Raw genomic sequence first — 21,357 nt, 5'->3', positions numbered from 1 at the left:
ATATTTTTACTACTTATTTGTAGACTTGTCTAAAGAACAAAATTAATGGTTATAACTACCCAAATGAAAGTAAAATTGCTACCCTTCCCCAATTACTACAAAAATCAAATACAATCTACAGACGTAATCTGGTACAGCTCCCAGATTATTTATCCCTTATATATAATCTTCTTTTTACAAATCCATTGAGGGATATGAATGATATTTGTTCCACTGGTGTTTCTACTGTTTCAGTATTAATTCATTATCATATTCTTGCAGTTATACCAATTCTATGTAATTAAGTAGAATGAAGCCATGGTAATCAGGCATTAACAGCAGAAGTAACCCAATGAGTTATCAAGGCCAGACTTTTGCTGCTGTAAGTAACAATGGCATATAATAATTCAAAAATTTGATAATTTCCACTTTAAAATTAGATAGACTTCTGAATGAGTAGTGAGTTATTCACTCTCACTGTTCCTCGCATTAGTATTGTTAATTACAGCATCTATGCCTACACATGAGGCACAATCTATGTTATGTGGCATTGCAACTCCCATGGTCACACAGAAGCTGCATCTGGCCAGGTTTTTAGCTTTTACTGCTCATATAAGAAGCTGAATTGAGCCACCAAACTTTAAATTTTTTTTATTTTTTTTTAATTTTTTTTATCTTTAACAAAAGCAGATCAAGTTAAATCGTTTCTTTCATAGCACTGTTGATGAAACACATGCTAGGTGTTTGTGAAAGTACATTCTCATAGTGGGAGTTTGTTAGAGGTTTCTCTATTCACCTTTCTCCTCCAGAGAATATTTCAAAATGGTAAAAATGACTGGTTTAATCTGCTCTGTGAAAAAGGGACTATTAATGTGCACATGTGAGAGATAATCAATTTGTGCATAAGTACAAGGCAGGAGCTAGTTTTATTTTTCAAAGAACAAAAATAATGAATTTTGGCTGAACATTTTTCATCTGATGAGTGAACATGGGAAACTGGAATTAATATGTGAACTACACGACTTTCCAAAATTCATCATCTTCATCAGCTACAGCAAACTAGAGGGAAAACTCATGGTCCAAGAATTTGTCATTAAAAAAAAAATTCTCATTGATTTTATAAAATCAAGCATCTTGGTTAATAATTCTTATGAAAATGCACAAGGAGTACTATACCAAACTCCAAAATGTACTGATGTGCTTCATCCACATATCTTATAAGCTGCTGAAGGAAACTGTAAGCAAAGCGTTTCTCAATGGAAGGTGTGTCTAATTCCAGGTCCTTAAGTCCTCTGTAAAAAGAAGCAAATCAATTTTCACACATCAGGAGGACTCAAAGCAGTCTTATTTCTCCATGCAGTCTGATGCCATTTTCTCTAGTAATGATTAGCTGCGTATTAACATAAGAACTGTTCTGTATTTGAAGTAAACAGTACTCTTATGATTATTCAGGTTTTGAGCAATTTGTTAAGATAAAACTCAGATTTCCCAGTAAACAGTTAAAGAAAAATGAGACTAGTCAATCAGATTAATCCAGTATCATTGTAATTTCTTTCCCTTACTTGTAAGGCATGATATCTCATATTTCCCTCCAGGGATTGATTATTGGGTGAGAGAGTTTTGAAACTGCTAAAATGCTTTGATTTAAACAGTCCAGAAGTAAATCTAGTCTCCTTCATCATGACTTTTCCCAAAAAAATCTGCTTGTAATGGAAGAACTTCGAATAGCTACCTAGCATTTGTCAGGGGAAAATCAAAACGAAGTGATGGAATTGCAGTTTACCTTTTCCAGTATGGTACATCATAGTTACTAGTCTGATATGAAAAGTATATCTTCTTTCAAAAAGTATGAATCTGCAGAGACTGGTTCCATGATATGGGCTGATGTTTGCTAAGAACAAGCTGGCAATGAAATAAGCGTTGGTTCTGCAGGATCATGACAGCACATGCAGAAGCTCTGCTTAACCAGCAAGGGAGTCAGTCACCCCACTATCAGAATCACTAAATACTCGGTTCTTTTGAAAGTCAAAAGAGTATATATACTGAATACAACTGCCTGTGTAGTGCACATTCCTGCTTTAAATGAGAACATTGCTGATAGTAGGGTTCAGTTTCAGAAAAAGACATTCTGAAACGCAAACGGCTTTGTCAGCTGATACTTGTAATGGTACAATAGTGTCTGCTTCATTAAGATTATCTGATCGAGGATCTTCTCAATGCAAAAGGGGTAATAAGAAGGAAGCCATAAACAAGAATGTTTAGAGACACAAAGCTGGTAGACAAGGGATAAAGGAGACAAGGCTGGATACCAAAAGTCTCCAGTTATTAATGGGCCATTCAGAAACTTTAGGCACAGCTTTGGAGAGGGCCACTGGGATTTTCTAACTCCTAAGAGGAAGAGATATGAAGAACATGAGCATTTTGAATATCCGAGGCAGGTCAATGGAACGCCACAAACCAATGATGGAATGTGCAGGGTAGGAGGATCAAGGAAGAGCAAAGTGGAGAAAAGACAAAAAGAGATATAAAGGGCCAGTCACATGTAAACTGCGGCTTGTCAACACAGTTGTCTGACTGAGCCCTGTACCTCTTCTCTAGAGTTTGTCCTTCTTCTTATTAAACCCTTGCTTAACTATCTATGTAATCTCGCTCACTATCCCACATGTATGTGTGTGCTGTGAGGAGTAAGTGCCACCTACTAGCAAGATCAGCATGATCTCCAGCAACTGGAGTCAGACTTGGAGTGTAGGTGCCCCCAGGCCTGCGGTGCCAGCAACAGGAGTGAATGAGGGTCTCTGCGTCAGTAGTTGGAAAGGCCATAGCTTTTGGGAATGTCTCTATGGGCCCTACAGACTTTGACCCCAGAGTGCCAGGTACTGCAAAGGCCTGGCATGAGTGGATTTGGTGCCAGCAACTGGAGTCAGACCTTCGCAAGGGTAAGGCACCCCTGCTCTGTGGTGTCTCCAACCGGAGCAAGTGGGAATCCCAGTTGCCAGTCACTGGGCAAGGAATGCTGTGTGTCCCAAAAAAAACAGCTGATGTGAGGAGGCAATGTCAGTAAGGCAAGTGAGGGGCTCAGTGTCAGCAGCCGGAGTAGGACTGTGGGTCACAGGCCACATATGCCTGAGTGCCACGTGCTTGGCAGGGGGCAAGTGTTTGTATCTTCCCTAAAGCCAGTGTACATGAGCGTGCACTAGGCTAGAATGGTCACTGTCAAATAGAAGACTGGAAAGAAATGTGTGCAAGGTATATATGGCAGAAAGTCAAGTGGTAAGCAGACCAAAGGAAAATGTGAATCAAACGCTTGTTTAGACAGCACAGTGGTCACAGGGGCAGCAGGTAATATTGAGTTGAACTTGACAGAGAGACCTGCATTTGACTAGCACAGGTGGATGTAGGTGCAGCAGGAACTCTTTACTAGATGATGAGTGTCCAACTTAACAATTATTTTACCATCCCTCTTAGCCTTCCACTGCTTCAAAAACCAAAAGCCACTTTACACTTGTGTTTAAGTAAGACAGAAATAAAAAAGAATTAGTCAAAAAGGAATTTGCAACCTTGAATACAGCTGAGGAGTCTTTTGTCATTTTGACAGGGGATGAGAAAAGAAACCTTTGCTGATTGACATCCTTCTTTGTACATCCTACTCTATTGATGGGAAGTAAATTGAATTATTCCACCTACCCTGAAAGATTTTACCTAGAATTATTAGATTGGCTAAGGGACTCTATAAATGGGATGAATTCCACATGTGATATAAAAGAAAGGAAGGAGGCAGATTTTAAATAGATATGCTAGGCTAATTAATTCACAGTGATTACTTGAATCCATCTCTGTGACACTTTCATTCACTTACTAAAGTTCGAGTCATACAAACCTCAGATATGCTTTCAGCCGTGCTGATGAGGCAGACAAGCTTCCAACTTAATTAAAATTTTATTCACAATGCATTTAATAGGTAAACATGTAATAATAAAATCAACAGGAATTCTACATGTTATTCTGCAGAGAATAGCATGCATATGAACTGAATTACAAATGATCTGTTGATTATTACATTTATTCATTTTTATTGCATTTACACTGTGGATTGTTTAAAAGTTTTTTAAACATAATTTTTCACTTTTAAAATATTTTAACAACACTACAAATTAACTCAGTTGAAAAAAATGGGTAGTAGATTTTAGAATTAAAACTGTCTTTTCAAAGCAATTGCTTAGAAATTTCTATAGAGAGGTCCATGTGCCTGACTTGTAATGAAGATTTGTAGAAAATTAATAAGTTTACTAGCAGTTGGATGTATGTATACACACTATGAAGAAAAAGCATGCTGCAGTGTTGAGAGAAGAGGAAGAAGACACCCAGAGATTCTGCAGAACTCTGCTTGTGCCTTCCAAAAACCCTGCTACTAACTCCACAATCCATTTCTTCCTTGCAATGTTCTATATGAAGGAGTTCAACCTTACTCCCAGGTACTAAAACCTAAAAATGATCGTAGATTTTTCTTTTAATAAAAAATTTAAAAAAATAAATTTTTAAAAAAGGCTACTGGGTAGTATTAGAAACCTTCTGTGACACTAATACTGAACAGAGAATTACCTGGAGACAACATATCCATTAATCTGTAGAAACTTCAAAATATCCTGTGCTTTTTCTCTGTCCTTGGCTTTTTCTTTGGCTGTGAGTGTATCATAAGGAACAAGAAGAGGATGGTTGCCTCCTCCTACTATGGAATATCAAGAGAATTAAAAAGAAGTTAGAGCACTATCTGTTTACATGGTAGGTCCTAGTATATAAAAGCACTGTCATAATAATACATAGCATGTTACAGTAAAATATATTCTGAAATAACAATGCACTTTTATGTTACACAAACCTAAAAAATGTTCAGATAGAAAATTTAGACGTGGCTGTGAACATACTTCTAACATAACCAAGTCACTGCAAGTAACAGGTAAATATGTTGAACCTACTGCAAAAACTCAAAGAATAAAAAAGTGCTAAACTGTTATGAATATTTATTATCATTACAACTTCATTCAAGGAAACTGAAAATCTTTCAATAAGTAACATATAATTTCATAAAAAAACAACCTATAAACAAATATGTAAACATAAACAGATTCCTGCTTTTAAACATTCTGATGTCAGAAAAAAAGGGAATTTAGCAAGATATACATATATCTAAAAATATATGGAGGTGATATAGTTCTGCTTTATAGTAATAAATTAAAGACAGAAAACTAGAGGACAGTATTCAAATGTGGTTTGGATAACTGTTGCATCTGAGCAAAAGAATGCTGCCAAAACAGAGAGGTAAACAGAATAAACTGCATTTACATTGCTTACATATAGCCGATATATTGATATATCTCTGAATGCAGATAGTTAATTTGGCAGGAAAACAAAGTTGCTATCATTAATATAAATATCTTCATAAAAACTTCTTCAACAGGAACTGTTACATTCAGTACTATAAAAACTTCCAGACATCACAGATCAGATAACATGTAATTAAGAATAGATAATTTGCTATCTCGTCCTTGTTAATTTAAATTTGCTGTTCTTTTTTTTTTTTCAATCTGTATTCTCAAATACTTGATCTAAGCTAACTATAGAGAACTTAAAATACTGTAAATACCTGTAGTTAATATTACCTTTTGCTTCAAGCTCCATTTTCTTTTTCTTTGCCCATATGTTATGGTAGTTTTCAGCCATCATCTCAGCCATAGCCTTAGGAAAATGGAGAGCTTAGTGATATGTGTTGCAACGGTTAACCCCCAAGAGGACAAATTCCTGGTTGATATTAAATAATAATTTTTGTTCTCTGACAGGTTCAATACAGTTACACTGTAACGGTTCACTGAAACCAAGAGTTTTTATGGAAAAATTAAGATACAGAATGTGGGTCTATCTATAAGACTTAGGAAGCTGGTGCTGAACAGAAAACCATTAATAAAAACCAGGAGGAACCACTAAGAAGAGTATAGTCTCAAATGAGTACTGGGGTATCAGACGGGGACTTGATTCTCAAAACAATGCCAGCAAGAACCCCCTGAAGGTCCTGGTAAGGGAAACAAAGAACAGCAAGCCTGAGAATTGAATCAAGACTGTTCTGGCTGGCTGAGGCTGACTACAAACTGATGGCTATAGCCTGGTCAAGGCGGATACTCAATCTGTGTGAGCACCCTGTTCAAAGCACCAACCATTTTACCATGGACTACATAAAGGCAGCCATAGGTTTTTTATTGAGCATGAAATTCTCCCCCAGTGTGCACAACAGATAAGTAAATTCTTCCTATAAAACAACCTCTTTCAGACTGGTAAACTAGAAGCTAGTCATCAAACAAAGCAAAACACAGACAAGCTCTTCAGCCTCTAACTAGTAGGAACTACTATTTCAACTTTTTAAACACACCTCTCCTCCCTCTAGTTGTATGCAGTGGTGGAATTTTCTCTAGATTTCCCTTTTCACTTCTTTTGTGGACCTCCAGAAGCATTCTTTTCATCTTCAATAAGGGGTTTGAGTGACCAGTATTTTTTAATACCACTCAGATAACAACTTGAAACTTTCCGGTCTTATCTTGCTTGTCTATAGGACAATTAGCTTCATAAACTTTTCTGCAGTGGACACATGTCTCTCCTATATGGTAGACGCCTTCTGCCAAGAACAAACTGCTCCTGTTGTTTTGATAATCCCAATTAGAACCTTGGAAGAATGTAGAGTAGTCTGGGTTTTCTTTCCTTGGAAAGCAGGGTGCTATGAAGGTGATCTCAGAGCAAGATCTAGCTACTCATGGAGCCAAGATGTAACCAGCTGACCACTTAAGACCAAAAGGACAAGTATTTCCCAGACTTACAGTTTTAGACATAGTCATGATCCCTGCTAGCACAGTACATGCACAGGATGATGTCAACATTCAATAGCACCAGTTCTTATGTACTGGTTAAAAACAAACCAACTAACAACTTTTTTCGTAACAACTGTTCCCAGCAATTTAAAAAAAGGTTGAATAATCTAACCCTGAACTTCAAGTTTAAAGATAATAAACATGAAAAAAAGTTCAACTTCCTGTAAAGTTCCTTTTTAAAACTCAGATCTCATTAATAGCTAACCTATTTAGATATTTCCTGAATGACAGTATCAGGACAATTAATACCTGAAATTGCATTTTAATTGAATTTGCTTAGGTTTCAAATAACGGATTTTGAAGCTGCTTTCAAAGAAGATTTATTTTCATAATTAAGGGCATGAATGAATCATAAAGCCAACCAGCTCTGCTTTACAGCTTAGAGCTACAAGGAAAATAAAATTAATGACAATTGTTAGAGGGTATAGCATAAAATAATAACCAAGGGAGTAATAGAAGTTATAAAGCCATTTCTTTACTCTTTTGTGACAAGCTGGTTACTTTTCTCTGGGTTTGGTTTACTGCACCATAACGTTATGAGGATGTTTACATCAAGAGTTATCTCACGAGCACTAAACAAAGTCTGCACAGACTTTCAACTACACACAGTCTATACAAGTGTTAAATTATATAATTAAGCTGTTCCATCAGTTTAAGATAAGAGTGTAATGACCATAGTGTTATTCAGTTATACATTTTTTTAACTCTCTGGGATGATCAGCATGTTTTAACTCAAGCATGATGGTTAAATGGCAGCAAATTCTGATAATTGTAAAGCTCATCAGCAACCTACAATGGTTAGAAATACAAAATTGAAAACTACAAGACAGGAATCAAGGAGGGAAAATCGACTAGAGAATATGATCGGATGAACAATACAGTATATACTGTACAGTTAGGCAATTTACTACTGCTGTTGTTCCACTGCACTAGGACAGAGCTCAATATGGACAAACTTTATCCCTGTGATTAAGGAGTTTTCTGCAGCCAGTTTTGAAAGCTGTGTTGCCATCACTACACTGGCACAAACACTCGTGCTAACTAATTAAAACTGTCTAGTGTATGTCTACATAATATTGTAACCATACTCACAGCAAATTAGTAGACTGTAAAAACTAGCACCATACTCCATCAAACATTAAGAAAAACCCCCTTTCTAAAGGCAGAAACAGCACTTGTTTATCAAATGAAGGTTTTGTTCTCAATAACAGCAATTTACTGACAGATCAGTCAAAATCCTGCCCCCAATCTCTTCATTCTCTATTCTCACAATGTTTGTTGTAATAATGGATCCTGATTCTTATTTCTTCAGTTTAGAAAAAAGAGCAATGACAAAATTTTTTGGGAAGATGGTGGAGAAATGAATTATAAACAGAAAAAAAGCTGATCCTTCAAGCTCTTCTAAAGCGGATTCCCTTTAAAACAACAGATGTTCACAAAGACAGCCAGCACTAAAATAAACTTCAAAGCTTTTCAACATGAATGACGTTTTTTTAAAGCAAAAGAGAATCAAAGACCAATGATGAAAAAGACTAACACCAACAACAAAAAAAAAGTTAAAAAAAAGTGTATCAAAGTAAAAGAAAGTAACATAAGGCACTACATTTTTTTAAAATAAACTAGCTGAAAAGAAAAAAAAAATGTAAAACAAGGGTAGGCATATTAAGTGTTTGTGACTTACATGTAAGTCTCTGGAGAGGGTGACATTGCTCATGTCAATTGCTCGAGGTGTGTAACCATGGGCTGTATCTACAGAGATCTGAACGACAAACATGCAAAACACTGGAGTTGTTATGCAAGCATTTGATATGAAAGAGTTAACAAGATACTGAACATAATGAAAGAACTTAAGGAAAATTCACTTGCATATCTCTAGAGAGCGAAAGGATCCTATGTAGCCCAACTGAAAACTCATCAAGGATGGTAAACTTAAATGAGATTTTGGCAAAGGTCTAGATATTTTCTTCCGAAAGACAGTGAGCTATCAGGCACAAATTCCCCTCATTTGAATGCAAATTTCCCATGAACTCATTTAAGATTTTAACTCATACAAGCTAGTTTAATGTAAACTCAGGCAAAAATCAAACTTTTAATTTGGCTTTTCAACATTTCTATATGTAGGAATAGAATCTACTAAATACGTAGCTTTTTCCTTCTGTCTTTCCCCCCCACTCAGAAAACATCACTATTTTGTCATTCTTTCTACTGCCTAAATTTGTCACATGTATGCTCATTACATTGACAGAAATGTTCGAAGAAGAGGAAACAATGATGGAGATTCCCTGGATGGTAAGCCACTGATGCAAGAAATGTGGATAGAAAAGTGGCATTGCTGGGCTTTCCTCTGTGGATTCTGCTGAAACAGATAAACTCATGTTCCCCACAGGTACACCTCCCTCTAGAAAGAGCAGTGTTCAGAATTTTGTTCCTATGTCTGATACTATTTTCGTATGCACATATATGAGAATGTACAAGGCCTAGAAGTTCAAAGGCCTAATTTCAAAAGGCAGGCATTTTTAACAGAGAATAATGTACAAGCACCACACAGCAAATAAATACTGATAAAGTATTGGTTTTTAAAGCAAACAATGCAAACATTGTTTCATTAACATGAAGCTACTGATTAAAAATACTTGAAATTTCTCAGATAATCAGTGCTATTTTGTGTGCATGTGTGATGACAGCACAACACATTTTAAACAGTGAATGACTATTAATATGATAGTGGACTCTGAAGTACAGAAATATCTTAGACTTCAGAAAGTCCTCTATAAAAGTAATTTCATTATAGTAAGGGAAGACTGGAACAGCTACAAAAGCTGTTTTTATATCTTGATGTAATCTGAATCTCAACTGTAAAGCTATTCATTGTAATGAGTTCCTTATGCTTGAAGTATATATGAATATATCTGTCAGTATGGTCTTGGGGCTGGTATTATAAACACCTAAAAGTCAGTAAATTTGGAAGTCAAGAATTTTGAAAGGCAATTATAGTGTACAAACTATAGTGTACAGTTTAGTCCAAGTGCTAAATCAAATCACTTGATATACTCATTCTAGTGTCTATAGATAGTGCAGAGACAGGTTCAACTGCTCATTTTTCACAGGTGTATCACCACTCACACATGTAAATAGTGCAGAGTTGAGTGGAGAGAAGAGGGAAAGATTTTTGCCCTCCATTTTAGTTCCCCAGTTGGTTTTGCTCCATGGGCACCTGTGTGAATCAGAGAGAAAGATTTTCTCCCCTCCCCAATTTAATTGCAATGTATATACAGCTCTAAGAGAATAAAGTGTTAGTAATTTTCCTTTTTATCCTTAGAGCATTTTGATTTAGGAAAGCTATTCTAAAGGAAAAAAAGCTACCTAACATTTTCAGAATGTTGGCTGTCTATAGATGTAAACTTTATGCTGCATTAACATTGATGTTTCTATTAATGGACCTTAAAAAATAAGTTAAATTTATATATGTACCCTTATTTTTTTCTTTACAATCTTAGAGGCATCCATAGACACTAAATAAAAAAAAAAAAAATAGCAGACTAAAATCTTGTTAATACTCACTATTAATGCATAATCATCTACTAATATAAACAAGTCCCGTAAATAAGGTAGCTAACTTTAAATCAAGTGAACAAATACCTTCCTATTTCAGTTTTGTTCGGCATTTTGAAAAATATTTATTAACATATTACTTTGCAACAGTGAAAGGAAGTTCCAGCTTTAGTTAATAGAAATCCATACCCATCTTCAGAGTCATACAATTGCTTGTGAAAAATGTTTTCACGTATTTTTATACTACAGGTTTATTTCATCACTTCTAAAAAAGAAGATTGGAGAGTAGATTTTGCATGCCTTTTTTAAAATAAGTTCTTAATAAAATGGCTCACTTGACTAGTTTGAGATATGCGACGTGTCCGGTTATACAGTGCCATGGAATCTCCCTCCCGTGTTCTTTCAATTCGCCATCCCCATGCCAGCATAGTTTTCAGTGATTCTTTGATTGGCCATCGATAAATTTCTTTCTCCTAGAAGAACACACATGCAATAATTGCCTTGTTTATTATGTAGCTGTACAGACCAAAAATTAACTCAGGTTTTTGCCTGGTTATACTGAGATGCAAAGAAATGTACTGAAATCAGCCTCTATTGCCAAGGGATGCTGCAAAGAAGCAAATAAATCACATATAAGATATTAAAAAGTTTATTTGTCATTACAGAGGTGGGCAGAAGAATTGTGGCCCTGCAGGAAGCTGAAAATCACAGGAATAAGTGTGTTAATGGTATTCTCAGATATGAACTCAAAGGTAGAGCAGTCATTATCAGGAATAATGCAGTGTTTTGTCTGTTACATGAAACAAAAAAAACCATAATCACAGAATCATTTAAAAAGTCTGTGTTGGAATGGACCTCTGGACACTATCTGGCTCAAACCTCTGTTGAGGTCAGATAAGCTAACCTAACTGAGCTGTCAACAGTTATTAGAATCAGGTTATCTAGGGCTTGCCATGTCATGCCTTTAACATTTGCAGTGCAGGTGATTTTACCACTTCTCTGGACAACCTATTCCAAGATTTAAGTTCTGAAGGATTTCCAGAAGGCATTTCTGCTGAATCAACTTAGATCCATTGCCTCTTGTCCTGTCACTGTGCATCCCCATGAAAAGAACACATCCATCTTCTCTATCACTAGCATTTAGGTGCTGGGAAACAGATTATATCCCTGTCAGCTTTCTCTTTTTTAGGCTGAACAAATCTAATTCCTTCAGCCTTGCGTCATTTATTAGCTTCTCCAGCCTTCTGATCATTGTGGTAGCCCTCTGCTGCAGAACTGACAAAGCCTAAACCTAACTCTTCACTAAGCAAGTAGGCATTCCTGTATGACTTTACTGTAAAAAATATACTGGTAATATAACACTTCAGTTTCACCATAAGATATGCCATGTAAATTTGACAATGAGACAATAGGTTGAATGGCCTATTTATTGGAAAATAAACCCTTTCCATCTCTTTTTGAGATTTTAAGGAAGGCAACATTACATGCATTAGCTGACTTACTCTAAATAAATTTTTTAAAAGTGCTGTAAACACAAGGTGATATTTTCAGAGTGAATGAAGCAATCTTTCAGTCACCCTGTATCAAGAATGAACAAATTTCTTACCTTTTCAGATAGTAACTTATATTGTTTCATTAATGGTTGCACTTTTGCAGATTCAGAATATGTTTCACCATATGTCCATCCATTGGCAAACTGAAAACAGAAATAATAGAGGAAAAAATGGGGAAAAGCAAAAGAATTATGACAAATCCTGGGTTTTTTTGGTACAAAGGAACTGAACAATGCTTCTGCAGAGAAGTTATCTTCAAATTTCCTTTCTGCAATTTTCTCAACATTTTCTCAACCAACATTTATATTTCCTACACATAATGACATGTATTACGTAGCATGCCATCTTTTTGAAAATTAATGATTACAGAAAGCTATCATTTAAATACATTTTTCTTTTAAATATTTCTACAGAGCAGAATACTGTGCTACAGCTGAGGAACCATTTTAATGCTGGGTACACAAAAAGGAATAAAAACCCTAAAGAGGTTTTTTTGGTTAAAAATTGAAATTTGAAGCCAATAAAACTATAATAAACAATAATTAGCAAGTATATTTACTCAAAGATCAACAATAAAAATAGTTACATTTTTAAACACTATTTTGAAATACTCATGTGCACTCACAGAACTTTCCCCCCAATACATTTCAAGAAAATACAGGTTTATATCTTACCTACGTGCCAACTTGTAGCATTATCAAAAATAACCATATCCAGAGTAAATTCTTTTAAAGAAAAGGAATAAAATAAAATTCTGATTTTGCTTTAACAGGAATATAGATTTTACCTTTTCCATTGACCATTTGTCATGAGAGTGTTCTGCATACTTGTTAATGAAATATTCTAGCTTTTCAGGGATTGTAATGCTGAAAGTGAAGAAAAAAATAGCCATTACATCACATGCTAAAATGTGAAAGCTTTTGTTTTAAAGAAAAAATTCAAATAATTAGCAGTGCATACATCCATTCAGAGCATCGTACTGTGTTTTGTTTCCTCACATACAGTTTGCTCCAAGTCTCAGTTAAATCAAGACAAAAAAATCTAAGTTATTTAATGAGCACTGAATGAACCGCAATTGTTGTAGGAGTCTACTTTTTCATCACACATGTGCAGGGAAAAATCAATAATGATAGTGAGCACTCATGCTTTTTGTCACATACTTCTATTACTAAGATATACTTTTTTAAGATTAAAGATGTAACTATGACCCATAGCTTCAGAAATAGGGTGGTAATTTACTGTACATGTCCATTATAAACTAAGTGGCCTAACAGTCCCTTTTGAAGCACATTGTCTATTTTATATATTCCTATAAATTTTATTCTATGCTTGAAGCACTATAACTTATGACAACTGAAAAAGTTATATGCTCGAGGCTCTATTTTCCAAAAGCCCAGTGAAAATTAAAAATATTAAAATTCTTATTACACATTGAAAAAGGAAAAAAAAAAAACCCAACACAAATGAATACACTAGCCTTCAACAGGTGTACAAGACCGCAGAAGTTAAGGTTTCTTAAGCAGTAAAGGAAAATCAGCTATCCTTAATTGTAAAACAAGCACAAGAGACAAAATCCTCTTCCAAAAATAATGTATCAAATATCAGTATTTTACCGCATCTGCATTCCTACAAATGAAAGGCAATAATTGCTTCTTGACAACTTACGGAATAGCAAAATCTTTCCTCCTAAGACAAAGAATTTTGGCAGTAAAAGCGTTACAGTGCCATCTACTGCAAAGTAGAAGAGTCTGGTTTTTAATCTTCAGTCATAAGGTGAGAAAAAGCAGAAATGCAAAAAAAAAATTACGTCAGAGTAACAGTTTTCCTGAGCCTAACCCCACACAAAGGTAAAAAAATATTCATCCAGCATGGTCACCATTTTCTTTATTGTTTGGAAGTATGTATTTCAAAGGGAACTCTAGTAATGGTATAACTGAGCAATTTCAGGACTACAATAAATTGACAATTACAATAAGGTCATATTATCTAAAGCTTCATATAAACAGGTGTAGGACTATCAAGCACTGTGATGCAGGACTTGCATGTTAAAAAAATATAGGATAGGCTGGAAGTGACACTGATAAAAGTAGTGCTTTCTTTGACTTGAATCATCGCAGAACTATTGACTCTTACGGCAATGAGATGACTGATGATTTAGGTAATGTTAAGTAACATTTTCTGAGTTTTTCAAATATATTCTGGCTATCTACAATTTTCCTCTGAAAATACAACAGATAAAGTTGCCTTTGATTAGATAATATCCTTACTAAATTTTGTTAAATCTTCATATATCTTAAATACCTCTTAGACAAATGAGTTTTAATGGCCAGTTATGTGATTTCCATATTCCAGTCTAGATTATGGCTTTTGCTACAAAATTTCAATGTGCATATATGTTTAAGCATGCTATAAAAAAGGTATCAATCTACTGACAGCACTCTGTGTTCTGGATGTTAATACAGACAGAAACTCAAGAAGGCAATTGAAGCAACTGTATGTATACAAGTGGCATTTTTCACAATATAGTGGTTAACCACACTGCTGTAAGACTACTCTAGACAAAGGAGAATGGGGCTCTGGTTGTAGGCAAAAATCAGGGCACAAAAATCCCATTCAGATGTATGTTTTGTCTGCCTAACATACTTAAAAATTATGGGCAGAGTTTGACTGCCTAGAGAGAATGAGGATATTTCTGCTCAATTCCTCATTATTCATAGCAAAAAGAGATTACATGAATGCATGATTAGCATCATTTTCTGTATGTACTGTCATTCACATACACTGGAATTAGTGTCTTGGCACATGCTAATAGTGACTGGGATGACGTAGACTAGTCTACTTTTTCTGCTCCTAAAAACATGCTGTTTCTTTGCAGAAGACATACAAAGGTACCTGGACAGTTCTGTCTTTAGGCTGAAAATGCATTAAAAATGTTCTAGGTTGACCAAGAAACTAGTTACATAACTGGATATTTATTGCTTTACATGGTTTAAAATAAATACATTTAAAAAATAAATAAATAAAAAATAGAAAACTAAGGACTCCATTTTATCTTGAAGCTAAGCGTACAGAAGATAATAAAAGCTGTAATTTCACATCATACAAAAACAGACTCCAACCCTCTTTTACACATTTGTAATTAAAAACAAACAAACAAACTAGCTGCAACTAAGTAATTCCTTACTTTGATGTATCAACAGGTTGAGGATTAAAGTTCCCATCTGAATCCATTGAAGACTGTTTTTCCATCATATTGACATAATTTGATTCCATATAGTCTGGAGGTAAGGCCCCTGCTACCGCACTCAAACAAGGCAAAGCCAGTTTAAACAGTTCTTGTTCATACTTCTGTGGAACACACAGGGGACAGGAAGTGAGTAATGCCCAGAAGTGATCAATATCACTGCTGAAACTGATATAGCTACCTGTGAAACCAGGCAGCCACAGAATGGCTTTCTTACTCAGCGTGAAACTGAACTTTTGTTTTGAAAATAAAGAAATGGGCTGCCCAAACCATGTTATACACTACAGATAAAGCTAGTATCAAGTCTTGCTCTTGCTGAAGTAAATGGGAAAAGTATTGACTTCACTGGGAGCAACACCAGGTATTTTTCAGATGTCTGGGAAGAGAACATAGCACAGCAATAAGCATAGCATTTATAAATACCCAGCTTTGAAATGAAACTCATGAAACTTTGAGCAGGTTGATTAGAAAAACCTCACAGAATGAACAATAAATATGTACCAAGGTGTATTATTACACTCTTGTCTAACGTAGGATTGACTAAAGGCTGATGAAACTACAACTACTAAGCAAAGGACTATGCTCTTGATTTAAGGAAGGATAGTGTGTGAAGTACAAAAAAGCAGCTTTCAGTCACCTGCAGATGCTTGAATTTGCTTTTAGGGCACTGACATGTAGATGACCTGTACAGATACACCTCAAGATTACTTCATTAGATACATTTTTTTCTAATAAGGAGACAAAACGGTATCCCTACATTAAAGCAAAAGCTAGAAGAGGAAGATTTAAATGCACTAAAGTCTATATCTTTTCCTTTTAAATGTGTAACACAGTGTTGGTAAACGCTGGGTAAAAGTGACAGAATAAAGAAAAGGCTTTTACAGTAGTAGATGGATATTAAAAAGGAATTACCTTTTGAGACAAAGCATCAAAAATACCCCAGAACAACTTTCTGGATAAATGAAGTTCTTCTTCTGAGGCGGCACCAAAGTTACCCCATCCACCTGGCAAACAATAATACTTCCAGCATCTTTCATAATGATTTGTCAGCAACTAAAACAGAACATATTTTGAAAGCAAAATATAACTGTTGATGTTCTTCCATTCTGGCATTTGACCATTACACAGACACTGCCAGAGAAATTTCTAGATTTATCAAGAAGCCATGTTGTGTATCTCTTTAAACCATTGGTGGGTACACACACAAGAAGAGCAGTTCTTCCTTTTAACATTAGTGGCATATGCAAAAGCATCGGACAGAGGATAATTCTCCACAATACCGTAAGAACTTTGACAGTTCAGCTGAAGACAAGAATTCTCCTCCATCTGTGTGGTGCTATTCCAAATACAGCTGCTTGGTGGGTAAGACAGTAGAACCATGATTTCATCTAGTTCCCAATTATTATTTACATGTCTGAGACCTGTTAAACAATAACTCCCAGCATGACTCATCTCTTCTGCAAGCTGTAAAACCTGCTATCGGTCTACTCTCCTGCCCTCTATTACAATAAGGAGAGAAGCTTTATCCTTTCTCCCTGTTTTTCATTAAATACATATTTTCTGGATATTTCTCAAGTGGTTACAAGATTCCAGATTATCAGGGACTCAAATGGTGCAAGAACCTGCTACTGGCTATTTGCCAAACTGAAACATCACTAATTTTGCATTCAATGTGTCCTCTACCTCCCTGAGTCACAGACAAGAAGAGGAAAAATTAGTTGTACATCTGTCAGTAAACACAACCCTAAACAATAAATTTCTGGCAATAGCAAAGTATGAAAACCTAGTCCTACCCAGGGACAGATTTTACCAAGGCACAGAATGATCTTTCTAAAAAATTTAGCTGGAATTTTAATTCACAGTTTTTAACAGTTCCCAGACAAAAAGAGAGTCGTTTCAACATCACTTGTGAGGCATATTGGCAAAATATTACAAGTCACAGTCAGTAAAGAGCTGACAGGAGTCCCTTTTTATTAGTCAGAACAAATGCTAAGATAGAAAAATGCAGATATTCATAACATAAAAGTCCTGATATGTAGAAGTGAGGATTTTGATAACCAAAAATATAAGCTCAATACTTTGCAGTTCTGTTATAACTTTTCATGGATCAGAAAAAAAAAAAAAATCCATATAATGCATTTCTATGTTTACAGATTTAATTAATCTATTATTATCTATTTACTATTTAAATTGTCAGATGATTACAGAAAAAAGGCAGAGAAGAACTTACATGCATATATAATGTAAAAAGACAGAAGTTTCATCACTCATGTAGAACTACAGTGGTCTACGAAATATGGACTCTAAGAGTCAAAGATGCATTTGTTTTTTTCCAAAATAAATTCTATGACATTCTATTACAATTTTAACACCATAGTTCTCTTCATATCTATGTTCTCCTGAAGCCAAAAGGATTTAATTATTATTTCCTTCCTGTTCAGGTCAGCAATATGGGCAAGTCACTGCCAGTTACGACTCTCAGGATCAAAAAACCTGCTGTCCTAGATGAACAGATCTCAGGGAGCTGGGGTTGTCCTTTTGCCCAAAGAACCACAGCCACTCAGGGAGTTTCTAGTTATTAGTTGCTTTTTGCAGCACATAAAATGCATTAGAAAGGTCCCCTTCAGGACAGTACACTAAATTATCAACTGCTTTTCTCACACATAGGGATTAAAGGATGGCTGCTGTGGCATTTTTAGTTTAAGCACTTCTTGGGGGACACAGCCAAATTATGAAGTCCTTGGCATGGGAAACACTGCAAAGCAGGTCCTGGCTTTAAGAATTAAGATTCAAATTCCTCATATGAGTTTAGGGACCATAATCTGGCTAGTAGAAGCCTGCATAATTCTGAGGAGTATTTTGGCAAAAAAAAATCAGATGTAAAATGCAATTGATCTTAACATGTGGCTTTTAAAGCACAAATATTAAGGAAGAAAAGACTAAATGTCTCATTCAAAGTTATGGTGGGAAACTGTTCAAAACAGAAGTAGGTAAGGTAGGAAATCATACATTTCTTAGAACTGCTGAAAAAAATCTGAGGAATCTTTAAAGAATGTGTCACCTCAGAACGGAAAAAAACCACATTCTGCCTGTGCACTAGGAAGATGTCTAGAAACCTTTGGGGACTGAAAACACAATGGAAGGTTATTAAAAAACATGTATTGCTTAGATTTCAAACCAGAGAAAGAGAGTCCATTTTCCAAGAGAAGGCAAAAGCAACACAGAGTAAGGGTATACAAAGACTATCAATTGTTATCTTCCTTTGAGCACTGGATTCTGCTCTTCACTCCCAAAGATTTTTCTATTCTGTTTCCATATAGGCTTAAATAAAAATGAAGATAATTAAAGGAGAAGCAAACACTAGACACAGACTTTGTTATTCTATATGGATGGATGTAAATTAAGACTGAATTCCTGCCAAAGCAGCAATTTAGCTTTAACAATTATGGTCTTAGATTATTGTAGGGTGAAGATAAGGTAAGAAAGAAGACAGAGAATATTCTCCATATAATTATGTGCTGTTGCACTTTGTTACAACTGTAACAAAGGAACATTGTTGAATATTAAAATATACTTTTACCTTGAGAGGCATCTTTGCATGTTCATTTAATAGAGGAACATCAAATACTAATCTTCTCAGCAAATGCTGCATCATGGAAGGCCGCAACTGCCTAAAAGGAGACAAACCATTTCAAAAGGGTGTGGCAGCATAGTTTCATGTAAATAATTAATAAATATATTAAAGTAACCTGTCAGTTCTATGCCAGTAAGTAATAAGGTAATAGCTAAAGTAATAGGATTTTGCTAGTGGCACTAAGAAAAAACTGTGTCCAAAAGAAAACAAACAAGTGCATACCAAGGAAAACCTTCTGAACAAGCTGCAAATCAAATGCTTTAAAGAAGCAGAGTAAATACCTGATCTATAGGCAGAGAAAACCAGGAAAAAAACCTGAATTTTTATATTATAGATAATGATCATGATGCTCCCAAGGAAAGGCCATAACATTAATTTCTTGTAATGTATCTCAATGGCTTTTAAAAATATCCTAGAAACTAATAAAGACATAAGAGCACTAACTCTTTAGATATACTAAATGAGAAACTTAGCAGTGGGCACCAACTGGAAGGATAGAAGGAATAGGTATAGCATGTATGTTAGAATGGCATAAACATTAAATCTTTCCAGATAAATAGCAAACACTGGTCCATTTTATTGGTTCTTATCAAGGTTATATATATATAAATATATATATATATACACAAAATTATCAATGTGATATATTTTATTAAGAAATTATATACAGTACATTTTTACAGCACTGTAATATAAAAGCTCGTCATTTCTGAACACATTTCCAAATTAAGCAAAAGAAATGTGAAATATTAAAAAAACCCTCTGCTGATTTGAAAGCCTAAACGTTGCTAACTTTAATTGGAAATTAATTCATAAGTACCTAGTCAACTTCTGATAATTGAGCCAGTAGGCTTCTAAAAAAATTGGATAATAATCAACTGCTTTTGAGACCGCATACTAAGACAAAATTTGTCCCATAGGTGTCAATAATGAGGTATAACAATACTAGTCATTGATTAGGATTTCAAATGTAACACAACGTAAATAAACATCTCCATAGAACAGTATAATCTACTGATCATCAGCCATACTGCCAATCAGTACAGCTAAAAGTATTTAAATGGCACTTCCGTGTATGCACAGCTACACACTTCCAGAGCTTTGTCTTTTTGCAGTATGTCCTTTAGTTAATCAGCAAGGTCTTAATTTAAAAAAAAAATCAGTAATAGCAAAATAATTGAGGAATGCATATAAGTGATTAATAAAGTTGCAAACTGAATGCAAGGTACTTTAAAATATCACAACTATCTGCCAGAAGAAAAATCTTAATTACACTACTGGTGGCATAGTTCTGCATTTCTGCATTATAAATATCATTGGTTACTTTATCCATTAGCATTCCTTTATAGCCAGGTATGTTTTCTTACCCACAGATAGACAGCAAACACTCCTCAATAGAATCTCGCTGAGCTTTGGTAAGAGAGCATCCCTTTGAGAGTCTGTACACAGTATGTAACAAGGAATCGATGAGGGAAGCATGGTGCTCTGTGCCAGCAAAAAGAGGAGCGCATCGGGTCAACAGAGGCAAGACTGCTGTGCAAAGGTATCGATTCAGAGCCAAAGCCATATCCGTAGCACTTAAAGCAGCCTATGAATTAAATGGGACAGAAATTAGATTTGTATCATCAATGTTGTTACAAATGAAAAGACCTTGTTTGTTTTTCTTTTGTAGTGGTTATAAAGACAGACATTTCCAAAACACAAAAATTAGAATTTTATACCTAGTGAAAGCTGGATGCCTAACTTCTTTTCCTGATTCTAAAGTCTCACAGATGGCTTTTGTTTTGTTCTATTTTTAATGAGTGAAAAGATAAACACTAAAGGTAGTCATTCGAAACCAAAACCATTTTACAGACTATGTTGAAGAATGTCATAGTTGCCTAACAGAACACTCTAAAATCAGGTAATACCAGTTAGGTATGGATTTACAAACCTCAGTATGTTTCTGCGTTGTGATCAAGCCCAAGTTGAAAGTGAGGAAAAACTCCTCACCTACTCTTTCTTAAATAACAACAATTATTATCAGAAAATTGTTGACATAAAAGGTCAAATATGGAAATAAAATTTCATGTCTCAGCCCTCATGTAAGCTCTCTACATCTGATCTTTCTGGACCAAGCCAGCTAAGAAATATTAGGTGGAAATAAGACTCACAGAAAAAAAGGTAGGAATTTTGAGGAGCAGCTACAACAAAAATTATTGATTTCCTAGATAACAATGCAGATGTCCCTAACAAATGCATGGACACGAACACTTTCAGTACACCTCTGGAATGACACTCTCAGTCACATGTTTCATTGGCAGATTATCTGATTTTTATTCTAATAGTATAAGCTCAGAAAGTCTTCTGGGAAAAGGCATTGTGTCTCTTATGGATATGGGTATCAATGCAGGCTCTTTATAAAGTGAGTGTCATTCTGGAGAACATTCTTCATGGTTCTACAAGTATTCTCAAAGCTCAGCAGCAACAGGCAGCTCATCTAGC

The 21,357-nt window shown here is 35.2% G+C and overlaps 1 protein-coding gene across 1 annotated transcript in view; it reads right to left on the bottom strand.

The window, feature by feature from the left end:
• Positions 1-21,357, bottom strand: part of RYR2 (ryanodine receptor 2) — a gene marked incomplete at both ends in the record, with an annotated part of 394,128 nt that overhangs the window by 93,467 nt on the left and 279,304 nt on the right. Inside the window, 11 exons of the mRNA XM_080342351.1 lie at positions 1,156-1,271; positions 4,579-4,702; positions 5,637-5,712; positions 8,572-8,649; positions 10,778-10,915; positions 12,049-12,138; positions 12,783-12,861; positions 15,180-15,343; positions 16,152-16,292; positions 18,820-18,910; positions 20,241-20,461. Of these exons, the coding sequence (XP_080198477.1) occupies positions 1,156-1,271; positions 4,579-4,702; positions 5,637-5,712; positions 8,572-8,649; positions 10,778-10,915; positions 12,049-12,138; positions 12,783-12,861; positions 15,180-15,343; positions 16,152-16,292; positions 18,820-18,910; positions 20,241-20,461 (1,318 nt within the window). The remainder of the gene's footprint in view (positions 1-1,155; positions 1,272-4,578; positions 4,703-5,636; positions 5,713-8,571; positions 8,650-10,777; positions 10,916-12,048; positions 12,139-12,782; positions 12,862-15,179; positions 15,344-16,151; positions 16,293-18,819; positions 18,911-20,240; positions 20,462-21,357) is intronic.

The sequence above is a fragment of the Nesoenas mayeri genome (genome assembly GCF_963082525.1).
Source record: "Nesoenas mayeri genome assembly, chromosome: 3".
Classification (NCBI taxonomy): domain Eukaryota; kingdom Metazoa; phylum Chordata; class Aves; order Columbiformes; family Columbidae; genus Nesoenas; species Nesoenas mayeri.
The sequence above is the reverse complement of the archived record's forward strand: the minus strand, read 5'-3'. Positions and strand labels throughout refer to the sequence as shown.